At 41.6% G+C, this 13,558-nt stretch overlaps 1 protein-coding gene across 1 annotated transcript in view; it reads left to right on the plus strand.

The window, feature by feature from the left end:
* The window catches only part of ERC1 (ELKS/RAB6-interacting/CAST family member 1), a 310,530-nt gene extending 298,153 nt beyond the window's left edge, over positions 1 to 12,377 (plus strand). Inside the window, 2 exon segments of the mRNA XM_068401134.1 lie at positions 5,435 to 5,947; positions 8,399 to 12,377. Of these exon segments, the coding sequence (XP_068257235.1) occupies positions 5,435 to 5,572 (138 nt within the window). The 3' untranslated portion in view covers positions 5,573 to 5,947; positions 8,399 to 12,377.
* Positions 12,378 to 13,558: the final 1,181 nt, after the last annotated feature.

The raw sequence follows: 13,558 nt of genomic DNA on the forward strand, positions 1-13,558 counted from the left end.
TTTGCCTGCATTATGTGTGCTTAGGTCAGCGGGGCCTGGCCCTAGCAGATAGCCCAGTGATACAGGCAATAACTATTATTTGTTCTGCTTAGCCACAGAATAACAACTTTCTGTACACTATAGCAGCATTAATTTTCGGTGTATAACATACACGAGAATTTACACGAACAGAAAATTGTCCTCTGACTGTGAAATGATTTCTGCTGTTGCTGGAGGATGGACATATTACCTGCAAGTGCAGGATTTGCAGGAAAACTTCTCCAGTCAAATGCAAAATATATCTTACAGGCATTTATTTTATTCCTTCTTCCCATTTGTATAATTTTGAAATTTATTCATTACCAAGGAAATAATAATATTTCTGCTATTCACAAAGCTCAGAGATGCTCAGGAATGCAGGATAAATCCCGTGTGCAAAGTTATTTCAAATATGTGGTGCAAGAGCCCTCAAGAATTTTTTCAGGATTTTTTCTCAGAATTGGCTGTAAAATCTATTCAAGTGTATTTAAATATATTTTAAAACATATTTTTAAAGTTTACATGATTTTAAAAGACAAGACAGAATGTTTAATTTTAAATCTTACTTTAATTTTTAAATGCATGTGTTTTAAATCTTTTGGAAAAGCTAACATAAAAACAAAATTTCCAGATAGAGAAAAAATATTTAAGGGTCTACATAAAAAATGTCTTTTTTCTTTTATGTTTTGGGGTTTTTTTTAAAGTTTGGCAGACTGGGATTTCCATAATCCTAACCCTTTCTTTTGTCCCTTTTATAGGCCTGTAGTTGAGAAATAAAGGTTTGTATGTAATTGGCTGTCACTACTTCAAACATACATATTTACACTGGTTGGTCTGGGAAGATGCAAAAGCTCTTGACCATTTGCCTGAGATACAATGTAGTTTAACTTATTTTGAGATAGAACAAATGTTAAGAGTAGAACAGCTGAATTTCTTTTTGATGCTTATTTCTGTTACTTTAAGCACTAAATGTATTTTTCAGACTAAGCATAGCCTGATCCAGAAACACCTAAACTTTGGAGAAACATAATTCCTGATCCCGGTATTGTAGCCTTATAGAAGTCCTGCAGTTAACTTACTTTCTGTTCTGCTCTGCAAGCACCTCATATTCTATATTCAGTTTTACTGTCCATAGCCTGAAATACTACTTTATTTTTGTTTGCCTTTTTTCATCATTTGTTATGATGAATTGTTAACAAGAGGAAAATAACACTTTGGGGAGTAAGCCTCCTCCATATAAATAAATTTTAAAGGATCTTAGCTTAATGTTGCCTTGTTTACATTATGGGATAAGCAAAGGCCACAAAGGTTCTGCGGAGCAGTACCACAATTCACCTAGTGCACGTGTAAAACCATAGCATCCTGTTTCTCAACTATGAAGTTATCTTCCCTCTGAATGTCAGTTAATCTTTAAATAAGCTCTGGAATATATTGGACCAGAGAAGCACAATGCAAGCTAAGGTCATGGTGAATTGTTTTGGGTGTTTTTTCACTGATGGAGTTTAACTATAAATGGAAAAGTATTCCTATCGTGACTTGCTCTAAAGGAAGGAAGGCAGCAGTGGTGAAAAGCGTGTGAATCTATTGCAGATTATCTGCAAGCTTCCATTCCCCTGAGATGCTGAAGGTCCTTTCTGTTCTTCTGTCCAAAGATAAACACTATGAAGCACTTCTGGGGTCCTTGCTAGCCTTTTCTTTCTGAGCTATTTTTACTTGTCATCGATCAGGCAAACATATCTAGCCTTGCCTTCTTTTTTTGATCATTTCTATGAGGCAAGTGTATGAATCTCCTCATATCCTCACCTGAAAATGCCAACAAAAAAGGAGTTAACACTCCTTTATTTTCATAGAAAAATGGCATGGGGAAGATAACATCATTTCCGTTTGCATTCACATGAAGAAAATATAGAAAACCAGGAGCGGAATTGACAGTAATGCTTTTAGAGAAACTTGCCCAGAATTTGGACTGCCAAACATCTAGGTGAATTAAGTTATACAATGGAGAACTGGATGTTCCCCATTAAGGAGCTTGTCTGAATGAGGAGTGATGTATGCTGCTCACAGCTGTTTCTGAAAGGAATGACGTAAACGGAGATGACATACATGATATAGAAATGCTGCAACCAGCCACATAGTCAATTAAGATGTCTTTGTTTAAGTAGAGATCACATTATTAAACCTAGATGTTCTGAAGCTAGCAAACTCAACGCAAGGCTATCATTGCTACTTTTTTCAAAGGCGTTTCATCACAGACATCTGCCAGCCAGCTGTGCAGACTTTCTGTCTGCGCTAATTTGCAAAGTGTTGTTGCTTGCCTTCAGCATCCAGCATTCAGAGCTGTCTCCTTTTGGGCTCTTGATGGTCAGAAACTTATTTCTTGGAAACGTTTTCCTCATCTAGTTAAGTTGGTGACTTCTGTTTGATTGCATTTGATTTAGTTTAGCTTTGGCATGGGCTTATTTTGTTGGGCTTACCTTGATTTTATAAGGAATCTTATCAATACATAAATGCTGACTAGTACAGCAAGAAACCGAGACATCACTGGCTTTGCAGTCCCGCCCCGCTGAAGACAACATCTTGCAGGATTCTCCCTTGCCCACCAACGTCCTGTCAGTTTTACAGGTTAGTCTCTTTGAGGTGCTTTTGTATTTGGTTAGTTAATTGTTTTGTCCTTTCCTGGAGCTTCACCTCGAGGATTTGGCTGAGGCACCCGGAGGAGGGGTGCTGGCTGGGCAGGTGGTGGTGCAGGACCAGGCCCTGCTTTCCCTGCTAACACTGCCCTCTCCTGGCTCTCCTCCTGCCGACCGAGAGCCGTGGCCCTGTGCAGGAGCCCGATGAAGAAAAGGAGAATTAACATCCTTGGCTTCTTCTCCCATTACTTGCTGTCTCCTGACTTCCACAACCTCCCACCCTTCTGATGAATGGCACCGTGACATCTTTGAGCTGGCAGGAGCAGCCCAAGGCAGCCCTGGCTCAGAGTTCAGCATTCAAACCAGTCCTATGAATTCACCGGCGGTGAGGTGGTTTGCGGGCTGCTATAACTGGGGCCGCCTGAATGGCCGGGGTTTCACTAGGCTGAGCAACCTGAGACTCAGAAGTAGTCCCTGCAACCCAGTCTCCCGGCTTTTAATGTTCAGCGCTGCTCCTCACTGGCTGTGCTGGCTCTTTCAATCCTGCTTGCTGACTGGACCTCTCCTAGGCTTATCCATCCATTGCAAGTTTCCGACTAATAACTCTGCCAGGCTGTTGGAACCAGGCTAATCGCCTCTCCACAGCGTGCCGTTTCTGAGCCATTGTAGGTTACTGCTGAATTCCCCCCTCCTCCCCCTGTCCCCCGAGAGCCCTTGCAGAGCCCCGAGTGCTCCCCTCCCTCATTTTCCCCACTTCCCCAGCTCATGTCACTTGGCGAAGCAGGATCAGGTTGCTTTTGCATTGTGATTCTTGGCATGAGCCCCTCTCAGATTCGTAGAGCTGTTCTGTGAGTGCGGTAGCCAGTAGGAACAAAGCACATAAGAACACATTAAACTAACATTCAGCACGCAAAGCCCAAATAATTTACTATATGCTACCCTGCCTAGCAAAGGGAATAGTGTAGCAGGCTTACCCTTTTAATTTCCTTTCTCTCACTTCTGTCTATAGAAGTCTCTGTCATAACTTCCTTAAAAAGTGTTTGTGTTTATTCTATAGTCGTTCTTACGCTGTTTGGTTTTATGAAGTATTTCTTGCAGTAACAATGTCCAGTGTTTTGCTTGATACCATCACTAAACAGAGATGTACTGTTGTATCTGATTAGAACTTTAGTTGTAGAAATATAACCTTTCCCACTGCGTTGTGCTTTTACGGTGGTAAAATGATCCCTGTTGCCCTGCTGCCTGACAGTTCTTACTTTTTAAAACCTACAATGAGCAGTGTTACAGAAGTACAAAATATACATCAAGAAATGTTCATACTGATGACCAGTTATTCCTTCATGGATGAAAAATTCCAATTTGACATCCTTTCTGTGTCACATGTGAACACAGTAGAGTTCCAATAAAAATATTAATAACTTAGGAATAAGAAATATTACAGGACTGCCAGATAATAATAAAAAACAAATTTAAAAGAAGGTTCAAAAATAGATAAGCTAGTTGCTACAGCTGCTCAAAATGACAAAGAAATTTGGATGCAGCAGCTTGCAATAAACTTAAGAATCCGTCTAAGTCTAGGTACCTGCTACAAATATGCTTGTCTTCTATTAATAGGGAATATCCTTTATTAGAAGAAATCGTTTCACTGAAAAAAACAGAAAAGATTTTTGGATATATAGTGTGTGAAAGAGCTATATGCTTGAAAGCTTATCCAATCTATCTATATCATCTGGTCTAGTAAAAGGTGCTGCTTCTCCTTGTGCTGTTAGATCCTTAGACCATCATGAGTACAGTAATCCCTAAAATGTTTGCACAAATTACAGCCTTACTTGGGATTCTGCACAGTTCACAGGCTAGCATGGACTTTATCAATGGCTGGTCAGATAAACAGATTACTGAAGGCAGATGTTTTCTGCTGTTCATTAAGACTCTGTGGGCCCCTAATTCTGGCAATGGCATTAGACTCGGAGCTAAAAATTATGTTCACATATACTCCAAGATGTTGTGTGGAGTGGTTTGTAACACTGCTTGTTGGAAAAACAGTTTATAGATTGTAGACAGAGTGAATAAGATAAAGTTTTGAACTTCCATGTCATTCTGTGCCAATTTCAATCTGAACAAAGAATGATCCAAAAAGAAATACAGAGTTAGTAAACAAAAACCTGTGTATGCTCCACCACAATTGTGTATAGTCATCTTGTGACTGAGTTAGGAAGCACAGTCTCTGAAAATTATTAATTCCACAGAAAAATTAGAATTCTGGTTAACTCAGAGTGTATTATATATAATTATGTAACATTTCTGTTGGTTTCTTATAGGAAGTAATTCTGAAGTAATGTTATATGAAAAATCCTGTTATTCGTCAATAAAGGTCAAACTATTTAAAATAATGTACTAGCAAAATGCTGTATTGGTTCTGGAACACAGTTGCTGTCAGAAAAACATCCTACAAAGGAAGCTTTTCTGATATTTATTGTAAAACAATTTATTCATGAATAGTTAAGCCAGTTAGTTTTCTTGTATTGACATAGCCTTAACTGGGAAGGTCACAAGCCTGGTCCTGTAGTGAAAAAGTAAAATAAAGAGGAGGGAGAGCATCCAGTTTCTGGCAAGAGAGTCACCAAGGAAAGCTGCCAATCCTGGAAGTGCCCAGCATGTTACGCCTCTGCTAGCTCCCTTTCTGAAAGTGGTGTTTTAGCTTAGAGCTGAGCCTGCTGGGCGGGTCTCGTTATACAGTGAACACATTAATAGCAGAGAATGACTATGCCTCTGTGTGTTTCTTGCAGCTTCATGACGAGTTAGAAAAGGGCGAGAAGGAAAGCACAGAGCTGCAGGAGTTTGCCAATGCCATCTTACAGCAGATAGCAGATCACTGCCCTGACATCCTGGAGCAAGTCGTCAATGCACTTGAGGAGTCGTCATGACCTTGGCCGCTAGCCTCACTGGAGCAGCACACCAGTGGCCAAGCCCAGTCAGTCCAAGGAGCCATGAGAGTGGATAGGAATGTGAAAGACAGAAAATGGAATAGAAGCTTCTGGTGCACCTTTTACAAAGAAAACAAAAGCAAAAAAAAAAACTCTAAAAAATACATGCCCTCTAGGTTCTTCCAGTCTATGATTAATCAGTCATGTTTGCGTTCATCTTCTCACTGCCTTTCTACTTTAGAATCAGATTCCCCATTGACTTTATTGATGGTGACTTTTGGATACAGCTAACCAGAGCTTTTCCAAGTCTACTGAGCAAAGAAGAGGGGATCCACAGAATACAAGCAGCTCTAGTTCTCCATGAGGTTGTAGAAGGTTAGCCCTTGCCTTTCATTAATTTACTGCTTCTTTTTTCTTTTTCTTTTTCTTTTTCTTTTTCTTTTTCTTTTTCTTTTTCTTTTTCTTTTTCTTTTTCTTTTTCTTTTTCTTTTTCTTTTTCTTTTTCTTTTTCTTTTTCTTTTTCTTTTTCTTTTTCTTTTTCTTTTTCTTTTTCTTTTTCTTTTCTTTTTTTTTCATAAAAGCTGAAAGCCTGAATTTCACAGTGCTAAAACCAAGCCTGAGTGTGCTCTGGTCATGGCTCACAACTGGCCAGCATCGGCTAGCTAGCTCAGGTCTTGCTGCCTGTCTCAATGTTTATGTTCTTAAATAACAGAGAGAGAAAAGTAAAGTTTCCCCATTTGTTCCCGTTAGTCACTTCATCCAGCAGCTGGGAAACAAGGTAGGCATACTGGTACTTTCTGTTTACTTAACTTTGATTTTCACTGTTCACTGATCTGACTCTGAAGTGCTGAGTAGGGCATTTTTTCAGGTAACTGTTTTCATCTGTTGATTTCTTGGGTTTTTTAGCTGAGGTTTCTCATCATAGGGCTGTGTCTCCAAAGTTCTTATTTTATAGAGAGCTCTCTCCCTTCAAGCAGGTGTGGTCAACAGGTCAGTTCTTCCCAGCTTTAACTTGTATAGTTTGTCCATTGCCAATTTTTCAGGCCATAGCTTTGTGAACACTAGCTGCCATCAGAATAGTCTTAGGGGTTTTGTAAATGAGAAAATTGCATCATTTAACTTAGAAGTATAATTTTAAAGCTAAGTTAGGTAAATTGGTAACATGGTTCTTACTATAATTATAATTTAATTTATTTTAGTTTAGCTTAGGTTGACAAGGAATGAGTTTGAGTTCAGAGCAATAACACAGTGTTATAAAGAGGAGCATCTCTGCTGAACTTGGCACCCAGCTGAGTAGACAGGTATAAAATCACAGCTTTAGTTAAACCAGTGCAATTCTTGTATGTATATGAGAGGCCTTAGTCTTGTTCCCATCCATCTTTGACATTTGTTAAAGCCCCTGCTGATAGGTAGTATGACCTGCAATAGTAGGCCAGTTCGTCATTGTAGTAGTAAGTCAGATCCTATTTTATGAGTAGGGCTTGGGTGTTCATTCTTGGACTATGCATTAATGGGGAGACATTTTTTTTCCTGGCTACCAGTGGTTATGTGTGTTTGGGGGCATCTGCAGGACAGAACCCTTTAACACGTCCCCATGTGCTCCTTAAAGGAGTTGTTCCCCTTTAGGTTTCTCATATTACTTAAGAGAACGAGGGGAGGGGGAAAGGAGACCAAATATCAGCACAGCAGTGGAAGAAATCTTGGTTTTCTAGTCACTAGCTAATTATGAATCCTCTCAGTAAACCTTCCATTCAGGGCCTGCAGTTTATTCCATATGACTTACTACATTTAGAGCTTAATCACTAAACTGTTATTCTAAGGAAAATGTTCCAAGCCCTTCAGGAAAACTGTGTTTCTTATGTCTTTCAAATCCACAGCACAGCTCCCCTGTAGGTCTTTCACACCTTATTTTTATCTTAAGTAATGACCAATTTCTTCCAATAGAAAGGAGATCAGCAAAAGCTTGAGTAAGGGAAGATGTACCCTGTCTTTTTTTTCAAACAAGCACTGAAAATTGGGCAAAACTGAAAGCTTATATACCCGTAGACTCTCTTGAAAACTAACGGATTTAAAGTAAATCACATCCCAATTTGTTCTACTGTAATGATTCAGCATAAGGAACTGGATCCATAACCATGGTGCCTATTAGGAAGAAATATGTAAGTCTCCAAAGAAGAGGTGATTCACACCTTTTCCACGTTTTGAACTGCCAGTGCTTTGCAAATCAGGAAATGCAGCTTTAGTTCTCGCTGTAGTAGCAGCCTGTGTCTGAAGCTTTTTTTGTCATGGATGAGGAGAGTAATGGGAACCTGAATGTGTGCAAGGGGAGAACACCGGAAGGCGTGTAGACGGTGACTGTACATACCACTGAGCCGTGCCTCATCCCAGAACCACCCCTTTGGTCCCATTGTTTGAGTCAGCAAGTTTCGATAGGAGCTGTTGTTTTGAAATCTTTCCCCTTGCTTTTTCTTCATCACCCCTAATTACTCACTCAAGGAATTTAATGCCGCCTGTAAAAGCACCAGAGCCATCAGCCTAACATCATCGCACCACCACCACCACTCCTGACTATCTCATTAACTTATATGGTCAAATCTCCAGCTGCCCTGGTTCCCTGCTGTAAAACAATCCCTCCTCTGTGAGAAGCTGTGGAATTTCCCTTATCGATGGTTCAAATGACTCCTGCTTGTAAACCTCTTACTGAGATGTTCCTTGATAGCCTTTCTGCTGCAGGCAGGGGCAGGGGGAGGGGATGGGAACAAGGGGTGGTCACTTTGGGCTGTTATTTCCATTCCCTGGGTTCACTGCATTGCTCACACATTGCAGGAAAGCTCCGAGTTTCAGTGCTGGTTCTTCTGCATCTTTATGTCAGCTGCCAGCCTGCGACTGCATTTCTAGAAGGTGCCCCAGCCAAAGGCGTGTTGCTGTCCTGACGGCGTGTGCAGGATCCATGCGTCAGCAGCCAGGTGAATCTCACTGTTTACACATCTCTCAGCCTCTTCCCTGAGAGGATTTGTCAAGCCTGGCTAGTTTTCACACTGGCCATTTGGTCTTTTATCTCCCAGCCACACACCTGCTGTTCCTCACATCTGGATTGTTGGGCCTTTGCAATTTTTCTTGTTAACTGCTGTTATCTTCTAGGTCTTCTAGGCTTCCCGTCTTAAACATTGATCTTACACCTCAGTAAAGTGTTTTCAGGGAGAGAGCAGATCTCATTTAGGAACAGACTTGATCCAACTTGATCTTCGTTGAACTATTTCCAGTAATCTCTCTGATCCTGTGTTGACAGAGATCTTGTCATGGTGAATAGCTTGAGGAACTATGTGATTTGTGAGGTGCTGCTGGCCATGATTTAATGCTGAATGTGACCAGTGAAAGCTTTTTCTTTTCACTCGTATGGAGTGCCACACCATTGGCCTTAGGGCAATGAAGGGATTTTGTTATCGTAATCCATCACAAAATTGCGTATCAGGCACATGGCAGAAGAGCCATATGTGTGCACGTACTGTGAGGCTCATCCAGTTGCCTAACCCACCACTGCTCTTTTAAAATCTTATAACCAGATGTCAGCAGCCAGGCAGATGCAGACAGTTTCTTAGCACAGCAGTCCTGCAACACAGCAGCTCTGGGAAATTCAGGGACTCTTCCCAGGGAGCCTGGGGAAACTTGCTTTTTCTTCTCCTGCTGAATGAAGTTCCATTTGCTACGGGAGCTGTGAAAGTTTTAATTGCTCTAATTTTTTTTTTCTTTCAACCTTTCATTTGTAGAGAAACTGAGAGATGTAAGGACTTGAGGAACTGTCTGTAGAAAATTCAATAGGTCATTTTAGCTGGGTTTGGGCTAAAAAAATAACTGAAGCCCATGTAAAGTGTAAGAGCTGACACCCCAACCATGCTTGTTCATGATATCCACAAGTCCAAGTACATATTTTTTCCTCTGAATACAGCCTCATGTAAAACACTAAAAGGGCTTCACAACACTAGAATTACAGGGTGAGGACATGAGCACTGTTTGCGATGGGAAGAAGAATTGCCTGGTGTGCTCCCAAACGAAGCTCTAAGCTTCTAGTATTCTCATTTTGACTGCCTTTAACCAGCTTTCCCTCTAGAAAATGCCAAACCCTCTTTGGAGTATCCGATTTTTGCCAAGTCCAGGGGACGGAAGGTGAAGGTCTGACATGATGCATGAAACTGTGTGTGCCATTTCTGGTTGCACAGCTGGAATATCCCTTCTCTAGCAAATTTTCTGGTACTTTGGGGCTCTCGGTATTTTGCACAAAGGAGCGTTAATGTCATAAATCTCATAGACATAACCCTGTTTTTTGAACCAAAGGGGCACCTCTTTTCATTTGCCTTGTAATTCCCACCCGTTCTGCTGCTAATGCTCAATTGGTTGAGAAGTTTCTATAACTTGTAGAAGGTTGACAGGGTTGAGTCCCCACTCCTGTACTAATTGCTGCTGAAGGGGCCTTTACAAAGGACAGGGAGAGTCACACGCTGATACCATTTTAAAGCAAAAATTTCACTACGTAAGTAACGCATGTATTCCTCAAATGACTCTGATGAAATGCAAAAGGGAAATAGTACAATCAAGGCGTCTGACATTAAAGGAAGCCTCTACTCAGCTCAACGCCCGCACTGAAAGAGGGAACAGGAGAGGATGCAGAAGGCTGTGGATAACTAACACTGCCCCAGTGGAGCCAGCGGGGTGGGGAGGGTTGGGCACGGGACATCATGCCTGGCAAGGCCAATTCTGCCATCCCATCTCGTCAGCATGGCGAGGAAAAGGAGTGTCAAGGGGGGTTTTTTAAGCAAAATAATGTTTTTAATAGTTTTTTTCCACATAAATGGAAGGAACCTTACGCAACAGCAAATCCTTCTGAACAAAATGGCTGTGTCCACTGGCTATTTTTAAAAAAAAAAAAAAAAAACCAAACTGTTTGAAAACTTTTTAGTGTCAAAAGCATAAACACAGAAATCCTGACTTTTTCCAGTGTGTGTGGTGAGTGCTGTAACCCTGTCATCAGTATCTCTCCTGACTTTTTCAGGGGTCTTTTTTCCTGTTTTGTTTTCTGCTTGTCGATATTGTCTGTGTGGTCCTAAGGCTGGGGCAGTTACCAACAATGTGTGTCTGTTGTCGGATTAAAAAAAAATAGTAGTAGAACTGAAAAAGATGTGTTTTAAAAAAATATATAAAAATAAATTTCATCAAAAGGAATTCAAGTAAAGAAGCAACAAAGCCATGACTCCTCCTCTCGGGATTGTACGGAAAAGGATTTGTGGGCTTATAATTATAACCAGTTGTCTTTCACAGGCTTTTGAGGTCCAAGGCAGCTTGGCCTCTTAGGAAATGATACAAACCCTGTATAAATTCCTGCTTTCCCAGGTTTATACTGTACACGTGTAATACAGAAATGAGCAGAATGAAACAGTATTTTGGAAATCAATCTTTTCTGGTAACGGTTATCAACACCAGGTGTCCCTTAAGATAGGAATCACTGAGGTAAATGGGCCGAATGCTTTGGCCAGATTTTCCTTGTCTTCTCAGTAGCACCCGTCGGTACCAGGGACACATGCAAGCGCAGGTCGGCTGCTGCAGGTAGTTGTGTGTAGGTACTTTATCAAAGTTGTATTTCTTCGTGTCTGGTATTGGTCACATAGCCGCAGCGGGTTATAGTACAGGAAAGGACTAGCAGCCACTTTCTACTGCCATTGCAGCAAAGATTTGTACTGCTTAAAAGGAACAATGTGAGGCTAAACTGGCATGTAACATAAACAAACCAACCCACGCAAATTGCTTTACCTATGAGGCTAGGTAAAGAATTTCATTAAATGAATGTATTTTTTATATCAAATTTATTGTATACTGTTTGTCCCCATTTTGCACTTCTAGTTTGGATCTTCAAAATCAAGTCAATCAGTTTTGAGTTTAAATAGATGTTTCCATTTTAGGTTCTCAGTGCTTTGATGGGGCTTTTTGTTCAAAATACTGTTTTTCCATTTGGTAACTGGCAAAGAAATGGATCTGTCAGTCACGTGTACTCTTCTTATATGTTATAAAATGTGGTTATCTAAAAGCCAAATTTGAAGCCAAATTTTATGAGTAGACATTGTTCCTTTAATCTACCCATCTTCCCAGCTCTCTGTGGACATGGCCAAGTCTCCGTCTGCCCTGTGCCTGCCCAGGGGTGGCTGCGTTTGGCCCTTAGTGACACTCTCGTTACAGTATATCTGGGGAGGCTTTAGTGGCAGATGCCTTTATCTGTTCAAATGCTGATGGAGGATGAATCAAACCGGGACCATGAACAGGGGAATAATTTCTGTGCTAGCCTAACATGCTGCTCCAAGCCCACTAAAACGGTATATTGCCGTTTCCTTCCAAGTCAGTAAATGAGGAGAGCCGTACACCAGGTTCACAAATCGTTTGTGGGGTTAAAAAAAAAATCTGTGGGATGCTCCATCCACTCCACGGACACGGATCCCTCATTTGCTTTGGAAGAGACGTGTTGCACTTTAGCGGAGGGGGAGACGGGCTTTGGGGATGGGATCTAGCGTACTTGAATTCCTTTTTGAAATAACAGCAGCGGGAGACATTGATGTCTGTGATGCAAGTGCGCACGCTGCCTTCAACTTGTATGTGTTTTATTGCTGGAGTCATGTTACTGACAGGATAATGAAATTGCAAAGAAAATGTGTTATATTCAACTTTGCCTTGATAATATAAACACTTTGTTCTTTTTTTTTTTTCTTCTTTTTTTATTCACAGACTAAGTTCATCAGGAAATTATAAAATTATTTAAAAATTCTGTGCCGTGTCTTCATTTCGGTGAATTGCGGTGTGTCTCGCTCGGTGCCCTCTCCTCGTGCCCAGGATCAGAGGGCAGGTAGGAGGGCTGAGCGGCTGTGTGGCAGTTCCCCAAGACCAGGCTTGAGGTCCCATTTGTTGCCCATCTTCACCACTGGAACAACACTACCGGGAGTCTCAGCTGCACCACGTGCCTGGCAATGCTCGTGGGCGTAGGTGGGGCTGCCTGCAAGGTGAAGGTCAGGGACTGTCAATCACAGGAGTATCCCAATTACCCCACGACTTCACAGGTCAGATAAGTAGAGATACAGCAACTGCGTTTACAGTCAGCTGTTCCCTTTGTCTCTCTCATGCCTGTTTTCCAAGTAAATGTGACCTAAACATTGCTGATGAGTGACTGAATCCCAGATGTGCGTCCAGCGTTGAGTCAGTGTCGGGATCACATCTTCTGGAGTAATGTGCCTGGAAAGCCTTGCTGTGCAAAGGCCAGCAAGACTGTCCCACAGAGCGTGTTCCTGGTGAGACCCAGTCACAGGTCCTGGCCCCACGGGAGCGGAGGAGAGTCAGAGTCACTGCTTCATGATGTAAGATGAGCCGTGTCCCCCTGCAATGCTGGAGGAAACGGTCTCCAGCCACGTTTTGAGGACATGGGAAATTGCCTGAGTAATGTCACTATAAAAATCTCATTTTTCTGGCATTTTTAACTGTTCTAAAGAGAATAGCATTGCAACACTGGGTCCCACTGGTAGAACAATGTCCATGTTAAACACACTCCACCAGATTTTCTGCAGCTATCCTGAAGCCCTGGCAGAGCAGACCTCCCCAGGTTGGGACACTTACTAACCTATTTCTCTCTCAAAGCCTCTCTGTTTCTTTCTCCTTTTGTATGTCTGCGTAGACAATTTTTCTCTGGGGTTTATTGCTGGCCTTGTCCCTTCTGCTTTCTGTAGATTTTTCATTTCAAGGGACTCTTAAGATCCCGACTTGCTGTTTCCATACAAGTGACTTCACGTGTGACAGGAACAGGCATCCTGATCTCAGTGCCTGGACGTTCCCCTCCCTTTGCCAATTGGGTTTCAATCACTTGGGCTTCAATCAGGCACGTAAAGCAGCATGTGGAAAAAGGATATGCGAGGATTAAGGGTCTCAGGAGCTTTGAAAGGACGAGTCCATCAGCCTTTT

This window comes from Nyctibius grandis, chromosome 5 (assembly GCF_013368605.1).
Source record: "Nyctibius grandis isolate bNycGra1 chromosome 5, bNycGra1.pri, whole genome shotgun sequence".
Classification (NCBI taxonomy): domain Eukaryota; kingdom Metazoa; phylum Chordata; class Aves; order Nyctibiiformes; family Nyctibiidae; genus Nyctibius; species Nyctibius grandis.